Source organism: Anabrus simplex, chromosome 2, assembly GCF_040414725.1.
Source record: "Anabrus simplex isolate iqAnaSimp1 chromosome 2, ASM4041472v1, whole genome shotgun sequence".
Classification (NCBI taxonomy): domain Eukaryota; kingdom Metazoa; phylum Arthropoda; class Insecta; order Orthoptera; family Tettigoniidae; genus Anabrus; species Anabrus simplex.
In genome coordinates, this window is record NC_090266.1 from 132601778 (window position 1) to 132619423 (window position 17646).

The 17646-nt window shown below is 37.9% G+C and overlaps 1 protein-coding gene across 4 annotated transcripts in view; it reads left to right on the plus strand.

The window, feature by feature from the left end:
- Positions 1-17646, plus strand: part of LOC136862701 (DNA helicase MCM8) — a 661148-nt gene that overhangs the window by 449018 nt on the left and 194484 nt on the right. For all 4 annotated transcript variants that reach the window (XM_067138906.2, XM_067138907.2, XM_067138908.2 and 1 more), the window contains exons 11-12: positions 8486-8698; positions 8791-8924. In XM_067138906.2, coding sequence (XP_066995007.2) covers positions 8486-8698; positions 8791-8924 — 347 coding nt within the window. The remainder of the gene's footprint in view (positions 1-8485; positions 8699-8790; positions 8925-17646) is intronic.

Sequence of the window (17646 nt, forward strand, 5' to 3'; positions counted from 1 at the left end):
GCCAGCACACTAACAATTTAGCCATAGAGCTGAACCCAATAACTAATAAGAAACACTATTATTAATTTACAAATTCACTCTTCATAAGTTATTTGAGAGGATGTGTTTGGTGTATTTGACTGGGTAAACTCACCATGGGGAGGTGCCCATATTCTTAAAGAGCAGTCTCGCAAAAATCATGGTGTGAGGGCCAACTGCGTAAAAATAGATCGTCAACCCTAGGTGCAGATGACAGAGGGGACGAGTCCAATCAAGGATACACAGAGGGATGTCATAAAACCTTCCGTGACTTTGAAGATATCGAGTAATATAAAGATATTTTACACCGGCGTGCCCTCTGAAGAGTTAGGTCCCTTTGTAAGGATATGTTTATTGTCAGGATTACTCTCCTATTAGACCTGCATTCCACAATACAGTATCTATAAAGGTATTCTGTGAGATCTTATGTAGGACCAAGAATAGTTCGTTGAACTGCTGAATGTGTACTGTATGAAGTTGAGGTTGGTCTGCATATTTGTTCAAGATATCCCAGAACTGATCATCTGATATGAGATTAAATAAATTTGTTGGCCAGGATGAAACTGCAAAATCGTCCTCATGTTCTTCAAACAATTGTTGAACAACCCATACAGTGTGCAAGTTACTTCTAGGCATCTCTAATGACCTGTAGTATTTAATGGATTGTTAAACATACAGCATTAATGTACTTTCTCAATGTGACTGACAGTTCTTGTTGTGAAGTGTTGTACCTGGTCTTCATTGCAGTTTAAATATTTGTAATATCTTGAACAATATTTTTCCCAGATAATCTGCCTCCACCCTGTAGCTTACTATACTAGTGCCTCTTGTTGCCTTTTCTTTCCGGGTAAATACTGTAGTACATGCCTTCCCTGCCAGTGACCCTATGATGTGAATGGAGTCAAAGATGGCAACCATTTTGCACTGATCTAACACTTAATTCCATTGGTCAGAAGTTAACTGGAAAAGGAATCCAAATTCCTACAATGGTGGGAGAAGGTGGTGAACACTATTTAACAGATACTGAGAAAGCAAACCTCTTCAGTAAGGAATTCAGAGATTCAGTAGAAGATTGTCAGGACTTGGAAACCATAACAGAAGATAGAGAGGGAGAGACACATAGGGAAACAAGAAGCTTCTCATTCACAAATGAAGATATTTTCAGAGAAATCCAACTGCTTCAGCAAGGAAAAGCAGCAGGAAGTGATCAAATTACTGGGGAAGTATTAAAGACGATGGGGTGGTATATAGTGCCTTATTTAAAATTTCTCTTTGACTATGTCATAAATAATAGTGTAATACCAAAGGAATGGATGGAATCTATAATAATACCAATTTATAAAGGAAAGGGTGATAAAAGGAAACCAGAGAACTACAGACCAATCAGCCTGACCAGTATAGTTTGTAAAATACTGGAGAGTTTAATAGCAAAGTACATCAGAGGGATATGTGATGATAAAAATTGGTTCATGAGGAGCCAGTATGGATTTAGAAAGAAATTTTCTTGCGAGGCACAACTGGTGGGATTTCAGCAGGACATATCAGATCAGTTGGATTCAGGAGGCCAGTTAGATTGCATAGCCATAGATCTTTCCAAAGCCTTTGATAGAGTGGAACATGGAATATTATTAAAGAAATTGGAGGGAATAGGACTGGACGTAAGGGTTATACGTTGGATAAGAACATTTCTAAATTCAAGGGTTCAGAAAGTCAAAGTAGGAAATTATATATCACAGGAAGAGAAAGTTTGGAAGGGAATTGCACAGGGTAGTATAATCGGTCCGTTACGTTTCTTAATATACGCAAATGATTTAGGGAACAATATAACATCGAAAATAAGATTGTATGCAGATGACATAATTGTTTATAGGGAAATAAATAACATTGAGGATTGCTCAGAATTACAAAGGGACCTTGAGAGTATCCAAGAATGGGTTGAAGAAAATAATATGAAGATTAATGGAGACAAATCAACTGTTACAACATTTACAAACAGGAGCTTTAAAACTGAATTTGAATATACTTTGGATGAGGTAGTTATCCCTAAAGATGGCAAGTGCAAATACTTAGGTGTGAGATTTGAAAGTAATTTGCACTGGAAGGGTCATGTTGATGACATTGTTGGGAAAGCATACAGATCGTTACATGTCATAATGAGGCTACTTAAAGGATGCAACAAAGAATTAAAAGAAAAAAGTTACTTAAGTATGGTTCGTCCATTATTGGAATATGCAAACAGTGTTTGGGATCCTCACCAAGAATACCTAATAAAAGAACTAGATGGTGTGCAGAGGAAAGCAGCAAGGTTTGTAACAGGGGATTTCAGGAGAAAGAGTAGTGTATCAGAAATGCTAAAGGAACTTGGTTGGGAACCTTTAAGTAAGAGAAGGGAGAAAACTAGACTTACAGGATTATATAGAGCCTATACAGGAGAAGAAGCATGGAGAGATATCCGTGAGAGACTTCAGTTGGAAAATAATTATATTGGTAGAACTGACCACAAGTACAAAATTAGAAGGAATTTTAGCAGAAGCGATTGGGGTAAATTTTCATTCATTGGGAAGGGCGTGAAGGAGTGGAACAGTTTACCAGGGGTAGTGTTTGATCCTTTTCCAAAATCTGTACAGATACTCAAGAAGAGAATAAACAACAACAGAGAAAATAAATGAAATGTTAGAGGGCATTCGACCAGTGCAGGATATTGTAAATAAAAAATGTGTGTGATTAAATTAATTCCATCCCCTGGTCTATGGAGTTTGGACAGCCCAAGTAGGGGACTGCCTGTAGGGGTGATGTACAGTGGGGACTTCGAGGGCCCTGGGACTGCTACGGTAGCTGTGAAGGCCCTTCAGGAACTCTGAAAAGTGGTGGCAAAAGGGGCTCTGGTTAAGACGCAGCAGGTCGTTATGCTACTTATGTTCCAAAATGGGTAAAATATAAATATGTAAATAAATTCAATGTTAATTTTAATCTTATACTAGTTGTATATTATTATCAGAAGTAATTTCACATACTGTATATGAGTTGACTATGTTTGTAAGATATTATAAGTAGAATTTTGTAAACAATATAAATTTATTAAGGATGATGTATGTGTTTAATAGAACAAATTATTAGCGTAAATTGTATAATATTGTATTCTAGGAAAATTTTCTTCGTCTCTTGTTAATTTAAAATTTAGTGCTTGACAATAATGTATTTTAGTTTACCATTTGCCACCGAGGTAGACACCTCATTTGCAAATAAAGAGATTTTGATTTGATTTGAGTACCATACCTAACAGCAATTGACATTCTTTTTGTTATTTATTTCTTCATAAACCTTTATAAAAAGTGTTATGTAATTTGAGCAGTAGTTGCATTCTCTTGGTTTACATTATGGCAAGGTCTCTGTGCTTTGGAATTGATAGGTCTTGTTTATCCTCTGATTTCTGAATAGTTGGTGAATTTACCATAATTGCACCACTCTTGATATATTAAAACCACATGTGAAGTATTGTCAAATCAAGTCATATAAAGACATGACTTCATTTCACTCCATTTGAGTGAGAAACTATACTGCAGAAGAAATGCTCTAACCACTTTGTCTCCTTAACAATTCACTTTTATCAAGGTTACTGAAGTATTTCTTCTTGTCTATAATTGTCACATTCAGTACCACAAAGTGGAATGTATGATGCCAGTTTATCTCTATACTGTGTATTTGGAAGACATGTACAAATATTTTTTTCTGCTGGTTATTGGTATGACCTCCAGTATATATGACATCAAAATAATGTCCTATTTCAAAAACAAAAAAAAATGGAGTTAAAAATTTGATGTTTGTAGCTTGGTTAGTATTTAATGGTGAATGACATAAGGCTTTGCTGACGTACATTACAATATTTTCCAGTGTGGAAATGTTTGCCTCTTGTACGTAAAACATTTCCATACAACTTAAATATTCATACTGCCTGGAGCTGCAATGCAGTAATGTAAATAGTTTCTTGCACATTACGCACGCATGCATCCTGAAGCTACAATGCAGTGATATAAGTTGTTTCTTGCACATTATGCACACATGCATCCTGAAGCTGCAGTGCAGTGATAATTGCTTCTTACACATTATGCATGCAGAATACATCTTGAAGCCGTGGTGAAGTGATGTACTTAGAACTGCTTCTTAAACTTGTTTTTATTAATATCTGAAGCTATCTCTTTACAGTTTCAACTCAGTTAATTTATAACTGTTAGGTTCTTCTGTCTGTTGAAACTAATTTTGAATAAATAAGTTCATAAAATATCTGAAAAAAAAAAAAAAAAAAAAAAAACAACATATTGTAAGATAAACATACCTGAAAAAGAAACAACTCTATTAAAATAAAATGACATGTACCTTTCTTGAAAAACATAATCATATTCTATCAGTTCACACAGAAGTACTTTTAGAAATGTATAAACATTTATTTTTATTTCTATTTAAATCCTTAAAAACTTGAATTTAGGAACTTACTTTAATGAAGTCCTCAGTGCTCCCAGCTCCAGCATAGAGCACAAGCTGTTGCATTTCCATTACTCTGTCATTAGTGTAATTCCAGCTGGCTAGTCAGTCCGTTGATCTTCCACCAACCTACCCCCTCCCCTCGCCACCCTGGCTAGTTCAGTGACACACTGTAGTTTACTTTTAGATGTTTTAGTTTTAGTACTCCCTTGATTATTATTATTATTATTATTATTATTATTATTATTATTATCATCATCATCATAAATTAAGTCTATTTTTCTTCAGGTATAATTTTGTTACCATATGTTTTCTTTTTCATAGGGAGGATTTTCGGATATTCCATCGCTAAGGGGGTGAATTTTTAAAATGAGTGTATCAATATCTCAAAACTTTAATAGATTACAGATGTAAAAATTGGTGTTCAGAATCTCCTTTAAAAATAAAGAAACACGTAATTTTTGTTTTTTGTTTTTGGAAACTCCCAATAGGAGGGGTTCAAAGGGGTGAAAAATAGGTTGAATGTCTTTAATGAGGATTCTTATATCTCAGAAACTGAAGATATTACAGACCTGAAAATTGGTATTTGGGATCTCCTTTAAAAATAAAGGAACATGTATTTTTTGTTTTTGGAAAATCCAAATAGTGGCAGGGGTGAAAAGCGGGTTGAAATTTTAAAATGAGTGTGCTCAAAACATTAAAAGTTTACAGATGTCAAAATTGTCATTTAGAATCTCATTTAAATATAAAGAAACACGTATTTTTTGTTTTTTGAAAATCCAAATAGGAGGGGTGAAAAATGGGTTGAATGCCTTTAACGAGGATACTTATATCTCAGAAACTGACTATATTATAGATCTGAAAATTGATATTTGGGATCTCCTTTAAAAATAAAGAAACAAGTATTTTTTGTTTTTGGAAAATCCAATTAATGGCGGTTAAACAGGAGTGACAAATTGGGGTGAATTTTTAGAAAGATTATATCTACAGTATATCTCAGAAACATAGAATGTTACAGGCATAAAAATTGGTATTTGTAATCTCCTGTAAACGTAAAGAAACATAGATGATTTGTTTTTGGAAAATCCACTTAAGTGGAACTAAAATGGTGGTGACCGAGCTCAATAGCTGCAGTCACTTAAGTGCGGCCAGTGTCCAGTATTCGGGAGATAGTGGGTTCAAACCCCACTGTCGGGAGCCCTGAAGATGGTTCTCCGTGGTTTCCCATTTTCACACCAGGCAAATGCTGGGGCTGTACCTTAATTAAGGCCATGGCTGCTTCCTTCCCACTCCTAGCACCTTCCTGTCCCATTGTCGCCATAAGACCTATCTGTGTTGGTGTGACGTAAAGCAACTTGCAAAAGAAAAAAAAAAAAAAAGGAAAAGGCGGTGAAATTTTAAAATGAGAATTTATGCAGTATATCTCAAAAACTTGACATGTTACAGAAGTGAAAAATGTTTTTTATCTCTATTAAAAACAAAGATGCGTGTATCTTTAGTTTTCGGAAAAAGCACTTGGGGGGAGGTGGTGGTAAAAGTGACTGAAAATGTGGTTGAATTCTTTTAATTAGGATACTGATATCTCAAAACCTGAAGAGGCTACAGACGTGTATTTGGAATCTGCTTTAAAAGTAAGAAACACGTATTCTCGGAAAATCCAATGAAGTGGGGGGGGGGGGGGGGAGAGGGTGCGTTGAAAGAATTGAAAATAGGTATGAGGATACTTACATCTAATAAAAACTAAAGTTGTTAGAGACGTGAAAATCGGTATTTGGATCTCCCTTGAAAACGAAGAAAAACGTGTTATGGGGGGAATCACCTTGGAGGGCGGGAGTGAAAAGGAGTTGAACTCCTTTTATGAGGACACATATCTCAAGAACTGAAGATGCCGGAGTAGTGATAATTGGTATTTAGAAGATGCTTACTATTAAAGGAACAAGTATCTTTTGCCGGAAAATTCACCTTAAGGGTGGGGTGGGGGGGAGTTTGAAAGGAAGTGAAAAAAAATAGAATTATTTTTATGGGGATACTTATATCCCAAAACTGAAGGTAACAGACGTGAACATTGGTATTTGGAACCTCCTTTAAACATAAAGAAACACGCCTTCCTATTTGGCGGCATGGGGGGGGGGAGGGGTGAATCAACTTAACAGCGGTGGGGTGAAAAAGGAGTTGAGACCAACTGATTTTACTGTTCATAATGTACTTATTAGGACCCTCCGTGGTTCAGGCGGCAGCGCGCCGGCCTCTCACCGCTGGGTTCCGTGGTTCAAATCCCGGTCACTCCATGTGAGATTTGTGCTGGACAAAGCGAAGGCGGGACAGGTTTTTCTTGGGTACTCCAGTTTTCCCTGTCATCATTCATTCCAGCAACACTCTCCAATATAATATCATTTCATTTGTCATTCATTAATCATTGCCCCAGTGGAGTGCGACAGGCTTCGGCAGCTGACACAACTCCTGTCCTCGTCTCTAGATGGGAACTTCATTCATTCCATTCCTGACCGGGTCAAATGACTGGAAACAGGCTGTGAATTTTCAGTGTACTTATTCTGATCATAAACTGATCATTTTTTATCTTTCCTGGGTTTGTTTTCAAGAGCCATCTTTTCCTTTGGAGAATGTTCTTAGATTACAGTAGATTCTCTTGGCATATAAATAAAAATTTAAACACATTTGAAATAAACGATAGGAATGAGATTGGAAACCATTATTCTCATGAGATTGACCGTCCAATTGTTCACCTGTATAATAAGGTCAATAATTCAAGGAAGTATATCATTCATATCGCCAGAAATCCCGTGCACTTGCGTATGCGCGACAATGGTACTGGTCACATTGTCAGCAGTGACAATGGCAGTTGATGTAATTTACCGCCAAGTAGCGGTCTTGCATCTTGCTGTGGGGTCCAGAAAATCAATAATAATAATAATAATAATAATAATAATAATAATAATAATACAAAATGTGTGGATCGCGCTGGAAACGGGTCCTGGCCATGTAATGACTTACGAATGCAGTGCGGCCGCAGGTTCAGTACCGCCAAGGCATCCGAAATGACACCACACCGGATCTCCTCAAGGATTTGATCCATATTAAAAATGCTTATAGGAAAAGATGGCAAAGATTTAGGGACCCAACTGACCGGATGAAATACCTGGACATAGCCCAGGAAGTACGAAATCGATTGCTGGAAAGAAAGATTTAAAAATGGGAGGATATTTGCCGTAATCTCTCAGAAAACTAGTCAGATAGCAAATTTTGGCGAATTCTCTCAGAAAACGAGTCAGATCGCGAATTTCGGCGGATTATATATAAGCATTCAATTATCAATTTCAGTATAATACCGTAGCAAAGCATGGGTATCTTGCTAGTGTATCTATATAACTTTTTAACTTGCACATTACGCATGTAAGTATATACTGCCTGAAGCATGGTACATTGTGTGGTATATGCCAAGGGGCAAACTAGGGAACTATCTACTTCTCAAACATTGCACTCTACTTCAAGCTCCTCTCTTGGACACACCTTTCACTGAATAAATAAAAAATTAAAAAGATCATATTTTAAAAACTGTAGACTTTCATCCTACCTTCTATTAGGTTATTTGTACTTATTTCCCAAACAACCCCCCCCCCTCTCTCTCTCTCTCTCTCTCTCTCTCTCTCTCTCTCTCTCTCTCTCTGTGTGTGTGTGTGTGTGTGTGTGTGTGTGTGTGTGTGTGTGTGTGTGTGTGTGTGTGTGTGTGTGTGTGTGTGTGTGTGTGTGTGTGTGTGTGTGTGTGTGTGTGTGTGTGTGTGTGTGTGTGTGTGTGTGTGTGTGTGTGTGTGTGTGTGTGTGTGTGTGTGTGTGTGTGTGTGTGTGTGTGTGTGTGTGTGTGTGTGTGTGTGTGTGTGTGTGTGTGTGTGTGTGAGATACTATTCATAGTGTTTCAACTTAACAGTGTTGAGAAAAGATAAGGTTTTCTAAGAATGTATTAAATTTTCAGGCTTTACTTGAAGCAATGGAGCAGCAAAGCATAAGTATAGCCAAGGCAGGTGTTGTATGTTCCCTTCCTGCTCGAACATCTATTTTGGCAGCTGCTAATCCATCTGGTGGTCACTACAATCGTGCTAAAACAGTTTCAGAAAATTTACGCATTGGTTCTGCTCTTTTATCACGGTTTGATTTAGTTTTCATCCTTCTGGATCAACCAGATGAAGTGAGTATACTTATTGTATCTTCACCCTCCCACTCTCTGCATTGAGTGTTTGACTTTCAGCATTTCTATCATTCTTTTTGTTTTCTTTCCAGCAATTGGATAATTTGCTCTCAGAGCATGTTATGGGAATACACTCTGGCATTAATCCTAAAATAAATTCACAACCTTCTGCTTTAACCAGTTCTGCAGAATATCATTCTGGAAGTAATGGAAACCCTTCACTAAGGTTAGTTTTTATGGATAGAATATATATTTTATTTTACATTATATAACAAGCTGTAGTTGCTTATAAACAATCAGTTTCATACAGTGAATGTATTAAAATTGATCTTCACAAAGTAAGATTTATTTGTACCAGCCCTCGAAAATTTTTGGTATATCTCACTCGCCAGAAGTCGTGGGATGGGTGGGAGGAAGGATTTATTTTTGCCAATTTTCATTTTTTAGTCCCATTATCAATTTGTAGATTAAATAATGCTGGTTTGTTTTAAAATGCATGCCCTGCTCTAGTTGGATTTGGGGCATTTGGTCTGATGTCTTCTGATGTGGTGTAGTCCTGACGAGAAATACCATTTCTGTGTGGATACACCAGGGTTGATGTCTTCTAAAGCTGGTTCATTTACTGCTAGCTGGATGACACCTCCTAATGAAACTAATTCCTCTTTCACAAGATACCATTGTTCTGCATTGCATGCTACTCCATGAAACACTTTCTTCAACTCACCTAAGTGCTCGGGAGACTTGTGTAGAGTTTTTAATAGTTTGCCTAATCTACTTGAAGACATTTGCCCTTCTTTAACGAATGTCTTCAGTTGAAACTGTTCTGATAGCAAAAAATCCTCATTTGTATCTGTAGAAATTAAAAAGGTGCTAAGTGAAGAATCTCTTCATTGCCATAAAATGCTCTTATCTTGAGGCAGGCACAAGAAATCCAGAACGTGGCACTTGGTGTCTACTTCATTCTCAACTGTATCAAGGCGGCACTTCAAGTAGTCAACTGTGCTTCTGCTCAAATTGTTATGAATTGATTGGTGATTCTTTCTTTTATGGCAAAAATGCACTCTCCATTGGCGAGAGCAGATTTAGGGGGCTGACCTGTTCCTTATCTTTTGTCTGTGTAGATATAAAGTACGACATTCCATTAATTTATCAAGCCGTTTTACTTCTATGATCTTATTCCCTGAAATTATTCATCTTGAATGTGGTAATCAATCACCGTCTTTAGGAAGAAAAGCAGTGGCTAATTTATTAATTCCCTTATTTACAGTAGTCCTTAGAATTCCTATAACACTTCCTACACCAGTTCAAAATTCAGTGATTACTCAGATTCCTCCCATGCGAACCATGTAACCTGTAATTGCATACAATTTTCATTTTTGTTTTCCACTTATTCAATACATAATTTTTTTTTTTTGTCACTAGAAAATCGTTTTACTACAATATTACAGTAACAGGGATATGTTTCGCTCGACATCCGAGCATCCTCAGCCGTTGTTGTTGGGATTTACCATGTTTTGGACATCAGTGTTAATAGAATTAATGTCTGTTCCTTGTGTTCACAAATGTCTTTCTGTTAATATATTTTACTACTTAATATTAAGATGATAAGCTAATAATGTTATGTCTTAACCTTGAGAAAAGTTATAAAGGTATAGGATGCTCGGAAGTCGAGCGAAACATGTCCCTCTTAATGTAATATTGTAGTAAAATGATTTTCTAGCAACAAAAAACAATTATGTATTGAATAGGTGGAAGACCAAAAAAAATTGTATGCAAATTATAGCAAGTTTCAATGCGGGTCTAAACATGAGAATAGTTACATGCCATGTGACCTTGCCATGGTGGGGAGGCTTGCATGCCCCAATGAAGCAGATAGCCGAGCCGCAGATGCATCCCTATTGGATGGGTATAACGAATGGTTCATCGAAAGAGGGGTAGCATCCTTTCGGAAGTTGCAAGGGCGGAAGTCTAGATGATTGATTGATATGGCCTTGTAATAATACTCAACTTGGCTTAGCTCTGTTGATACTGGTACATGGTTGAAAGCAATGGTAAACTACAGCCGTAACTAATACCTGAGGACATGCAGCTCTCTCTGTATGAATCATGAACTGATGATGGCTTCCTCCCAGGTAAAATATTCCGGAGGTAAACTAGTCCCCAATCGGATCTCTGGGTGGGGACTACACGAGAGGGGGCAATCATCAGGAAGATGGATACTGACATTCTGCAAGTCGGAGCGTGGAATGTTAGAAGTTTGGTCCGTTGTGGTAGGTTAGAGATTCTGAAAAGGGAGTTGGATAGACTAAAGTTAGATGTAGTTGGTATAAGTGAAGTACATTGGCAGGAAGAACATAATTTTTGGTCGGGCAACTACTGAATTAACAACACAAAATCAAGCAGGGGGAATGCAGGAGTTGGTTTAATAATTAATAAGAAAATAGGGCAGCGGGTAAGGTACTACGACCAGCACAGTGAAATAATTATTGCCGTCAAGATAGACACCACACCAATGCCCACCACAATAGTGCAGGTCTATATGCCTACTAGTTCAGCTGATGATGAAAAATGGAAAGAATATATGAAGAGATAGAAGATTTAATACAATATGTAAGAGGTGACGAGAATCTGATTGTGATGGGAGACTGGAATGCAGTGGTAGGCCAAGGGAGAGAAAGTAATACAGTGGAAGAATTTGGATTTGGAAGAAGGAACGAAAGAGGAAGTCGGCTGGTTGAATTCTGCACTGATCATAATTTAGTCCTTGCCAATACTTGGTTCAAATACCACAAACGATGGCTGTGTACGTGGACGAGCCCTGGAGATACTGGAAGGTATCAAATAGACTTGATTATGGTCACGCAGAGATTCAGAAACCAAGTGTTGTATTGTGAAACTTTCCTAGGAGCAGATGTGGACTCTAACCACAACCTGTTGGTCATGAAATGCCATCTGAAGTTGAAGAAATTGAAGAAAGGAAAGAATGCAAGGACATGGGCCCTAGACAAGTTGAAAGAAAATGCTGTGAGGGATTGTTTCGACGAACATGTCGCACATGGACTAATTGAAGAGGCTGAAGGAAACATAATAGAGGAAGATTGAATAGTCATGAAAAATGAAGTCAATAGGACTGCTGAAGAACTATTAGAAAGGAAGAAAAGATCAACTAAGAATCAGTCGATAACTCGGGAGATACTAGACCTGATAGATGAACGACAAAAAAACAAGAATGCTAGAAATGAAGAGGGCTGAAAAGAATACAGGCAATTAAAGAATGAAGTGGATAGAAAGTGCAAGGTAGCAAACGAAGAATGGCTGAAGGAGAAGTGCAAGGATGTCGAAGGTTGTATGGTTCTAGGAAAGGTAGATGCTGCATACAGGAAAATCAAGGAAACCTTTGGAGAAAGGAAACATAAGTGTATGAATATTAAGAACTCAGATAGAAAGCCACTTCTAGGGAAAGAAGACAAAGCAGAAAGATGGCAGGAACATATCCATCAGTTGCATCAAGGTAAAGATGTAGATAATTTGGTTCTGGAACAAGAAGAGGCTGTTGATGCTGATGAAATGGGAGACCCAGTTGTGAGGTTAGAGTTTGACAAAGCTGTGAGAGATCTAAATAGGAACAAGGCACCTGGAATTGATGGCATGCCCCCTGAATTACTGGCTGCCTTAGGAGAAACCAGCATGGCAAGGTTATTCCATTTAGTGTGTAAGATGTATGAGACAGGAGAAGTGCCATCCGATTTTCGGCAGAATATTGTTACACCTATTCCGAAGAAAGCCGGTGCTGACAAGTGTGAAAACTACCGCACCATTAGTTTAGTATCTCATGTCTGCAAAATTTTAACATGTATGATTTACAGAAGAATGGACAGACAAGTTGAAACTGAGTTGGGAGAAGATCAGTTTAGCTTCAGAAGAAATGTAGGAACATGTGAAGCAATCCCGACTTTACGTCTGATCTTAGAGGATCGAATTAAGAAGGACAAGCTCACATGCATGGCGTTTGTAGATCTAGAAAAGGCATTCGATAATGTTGATTAGACCAAGATATTTAAGATTCTGAAGGTAATTGGGATCAGATACCGAGAACAAAGAATTATCTACAATCTGTATAAAAATCAGTCTGCAATGATAAGAATTGAGGGCTTTGAAAAAGAAGCAGCAATCCAGAAAGGAGTGAGACAAGACTGCAGTTTGTCTCCCCTCATTTTCATTGTTTACGTAGAACAGGCAGTAAAGGAAATCAAAGAGGAATTTGGAAAGGGAATCACAATCCAAGGTGAGGAAATCAAAACCTTGAGATTTTCCGATGATATTGTTATTTTTATCTGAGACTGCAGAAGATCTCGAGAAGCTGGTGAATGATATGGACAACGTCTTGGGTAAGGAGTACAAGATGAAAATAAATAAATCCAAAACAAAAGTAATGGAGTGCATTTGAACGAAGGCAGGTGATGCAGGAAATATTAGATTAGGAAATGAAGTCTTAAAGGAAGTGGATGAATATTGTTACTTGGGTGGTAAAATAACTAACGATGGCAGAAGTAAGGAGGACATAAAATGCAGGCTGTCGCAAGCAAGGAAGGCCTTTCTTAAGAAAAGAAATTTGCTTGCTTTAACATTGATATAGCAATGAGAAAGACTTTCATCTGGAGCATGGTATTGTATGGAAGTGAAACATGGACGATAAGTAGCTCAGAAAGAAAGAGAGTAGAAGCTTTTGAAATGTAGTGTTACAGAAGAATGCTGAAGGTGAGATGGATAGATCGAATCACGAATGAAGAGACACTGGTTTTTGAAGGAAGTGTAGGCAGTAAGAACGGTCGGAGTAGACCAAGGTATGAATATGACAAGCAGATTAGAGCAGATGTAGGATGCAGTCGTTACGTAGAAATGAAATGGTTAGCATAGGATAGAGTGCATGGAGAGCTGCATCAAGCCAGTCTATGCACTGATGACTCAAACAACAACACACTCCAAAATTAAGTTAATTCTAATCAGAGTGCAACCTTTGGGGAAACACATTTTTCCCTATAAAATATAGTTTCCATAAATCCATCCACAGTCAGTCTACGGTATTTCTAGCAGAAACTATCATGGTTGATAAATTGACCATCGGCACTAGTAAGGTTAAATCCATTTCTGTCAATAGATATTGTTATTGATGATTTTTATGACGTTCTGTCTTGTAATACCCTTAAGATTTTCAGTGCATTGAACACAAGATACAAATTTATGACAATAATATAATGTACCAGAAAAAGAAGACTGTCTGTTAATAAAAGAATTATTCTATCAGACTTGTACTTTCGTTGTTGTTATTCTGAGTATTGTGGTCAGATGCTTGTGATGTCATTTGAGCACTCTTTCACATTAGACTTTAGAAAGTCCTGGTCTCGTATTTGCTGTCCTCCCCAAGTACTTTGTCCATCCTCCAATCAAGAATACATCACTTGCTTTGGAAGACATGTTAAAGAACACAAGTGATGTGGCTGAGCTATTCATGTGGACTTCGACAGTCATTGCCCACGATGATCATTGTGTTGGAATCTTGAAGAGTCAGTTTCCTGGAAGATACAGATGTTCCTTTTTCGGTTCTGTCATTTTACCTTTAAATACAGTATACTATGCCGCTAATCTAAGGATAGCACTTTGATTTCTCAAAGTCAACTTTTCCAAGTGTTATTGGAGAAAACATTTACAGGAACTGTTAAACAAGGATTTGCATGTTGAGATCATCCTTGCTACATTTCCTCAAAAGAGTATACAAAACCATTTAGATGAACTTCCTTCTCTTCAAGAACTTTAAAGTAGCCATGTGACAGCTCAGGAACCACAAAGTGGCAGGCTCAGACAGAATCTCCTCTTAATTATGCAAGGAAGGAGACCACATAGTAGCTGAATATACACATATGCATACTGCCTAAAATTTGCTACACCAATATCAAAAACTAATAAATGAAGAAGTACTAAATTGACATTGGCAGCATCTGAGGTCAAGGATAAATAGCTATTGACTCAAAGCTAAGGTAACCCGTAAACCAGCACTTTATTTAATAGACAAATCGGATTGATGATGGCCCTTCGAGATGCATTATAATAGCAGTACTGATGTAACACATCAGACAATTTTGAACTGTAATTTTCCAAAGGAATACACTGGTGCCAAAATATACAGTACTGGAACAGTATACGCAGTATTGAACTGTTATTTGTTAATTAACGGGACGATAATGTAAATGTTCAAAATGTGTGCCGTCGCACTGTAGACAGTGTTCATAACGGTCACACAGATTTTGAAACATAGCTTGGAACACAAGTTGCTGCAGATTCTTGAAAACCAAGACGATCTTCTTGTGTAATGCAGGTACAGTTCTGGGTGGATATATACAGCTGAAACATTCTCAACATTTGACCTCTTGAAACCAAGAAGGCGAGTTGTTTGGCGATTGATGAAACTGTGCAAGGGAGATTTTTGTTGGAGAACCATACATTAAGCAAGAAATCTGAATCCTCATACACCATGGCCAAAAATCTTGCAGAATACACAATCCTGGCATGCACAACTTGCTTCGTAAATCATTGCCCAACCTGTATCGCCAAAGCGACGTATTGCTGATGTTCAGTTTCAAGGTTCATTGAAGTGTTTGCTTTGGTGACTCCAACATCTGATGAGTGTCCATTGTACCATGAAGAATGTTTTCTCTCCTCCCCCTTCATATTATTTTATCTGTGTTCTTCGTTTGTGATTGTGCTTGCAAGCTGTGTTTTAATTGTACTCTTATTTGTACATGTTATATTGTACAATGTATTCTTTGGATTGTCCTTTCTTCCTTAAATAAGGTCTGGTCCTCATCCTCCTTATGGCCTCAGGATAAAGGGATGTTTCTTCCCGTCCTGGGGTATTTACCCACCTTAAGTTGGCTATCTTTCTCTTGGCTCCACGTTCTGGTAGAAACATCCCGCCCCATTTGGTGCGCCAATCAGAGGCGGGTCACCTTGCGTGTGCCTTCCCCCGCTCCAGGCAGGCTAGCGCTCGCTTGACCATGTCATCATTCTGGCTTATTAGCTTGTTCGCTGCACACTTGCGGGCAGGTCCTGCCGCAGCCTCGAAACTGAGTACTCACTGGACGTGGAGATAAGACTTAGAGATTTTTCCCCTTGTGTAGCTCGTTATGAGGAGTTTGAGGAAGTGGATCACAATCTTTAAGCTATGTATATGTTGAGTAGGTGTATAGCCCCAGTTAATAAAAAGTTTTAAAAGCGTCTCAGCCCGTATATACTTCACTCTTAAACATGGTATGGATGTTAGATTTATATTATGGTCTTACGACCTGTGTTTCGCTTAGCTATGTTGTCTCTTGAATATGGACCGATCATTTTTAATTGTTGTTTGTAAATTTAAAGTTGCGTAAAGTCCTTCCTTTGAGAAGTTTAAAGGATCTGTGTAAATGAGCATAGTTACTGAGTAGGTGAAAGCACCAGAATGTTTTGGTAAATAGGGTGAATGTTACGGTACTTTTATTATTTCTAGTTGTAATGAGTTCACTTTCGAGGCATATGCCTTTCGCGCAGCATTTCTAAGTCTAAGATTATTTTGGCAATCTGGGATACCAAGACACTCTACAATTTGGCGTTTGTGTGAAGGCGATGTCTTGTGTTTTTAGGGCTAAGCCCCCATTACTAGTGAATAGTATGTTAACTAGTAAATTCTGCTAGGCACATGTGTTTATAGTATTTTAGTAAATTGGGTTTTGAAATGGGACATGTCCCTGTGCTGTTTGAAAAATTGTGTATCGAAGTAATGCAATGGCTTCCATTTATGTAATAAATTGTGATCTGGCAAACTTAACACACCTTTACGCCCCATTCCCTCGGCCCACCGCTTCTTCCTGTAAACGCTACCGGGTATAAACCCAGTACATCCATGATTCTCATTTGTAGACTCAGTTACTGATGTACCAGACCTTCCCTTTCATTGACACGATACACTACCATTACAACATTTTGTAACTTTAGACAACATTACTGTGTTCCTTGGTGCCGCCATATTAAATTGTTTTAGATATTGTTCCGCCACTAACTTCAAACTCGGCCTGCCTTGATAGCCATTTCTGTACAAGTGAAATAATACTCCACTGTGAAATATTTTTTCTCTGTCTCGAGACCCATTTTCAACTTCAACCTCACAGCACAATGTTCTTTGCAATACTAGGAACACATAAAGCGGATGCAATGATATGCCGACGAGCGGACGTGCGCATGAGAGCTGCACGAAATCCAGTACTGAATATATTTTGGTGCATACCATAAAATGAAACAGGCTACTTGAAATAAGAAATTTACTTACCTTCAACAGCTTGCTGGAAATTTGAATTCAAAAACATTTAGCATCTATTTCATTCAACCAACTCTGGGAAATTGGACAACAAATCCACAAAACCAAACATTTAGGTTAATTAATTTTTCTCTACTGATATAGAACAGCCAGGCCCCATAACAACACACCACTTGGTCACTGAAATTCTAAAACAACAAATAACATACCATCCACCTTCTTCTTCTCCTCCATTTCGAGTTTCCAGTCTTCAGGGTCAGGTTGTGAATCAAAGACCTCCACAGTTTTCTATCTCTCCATCACTCCTTTCCTTCCTCCAATACTACTCCTACTTTTACTCCTCTCTTCTCTACACTCTCCTTCGCCGTATACATCCTCCTCTTTCTGGGTCTTTCCCATTGTCTTCCTCCTATTATTTTCTCCATAAATATTCGCTTTGGAACTCAATCCTCTTCCATTCTCATCATGTGTCGATACCATTTCTGCTTACTGGTCTCTATTTTGACTTGCAGTTTAAAGAACCCAATTCTCTCTGAGATTTTTTCCCTTCATATCTCCCCAGTTGTTCCTCTAAGAAATTTCATCTCAGCTGCTTATATTCTGC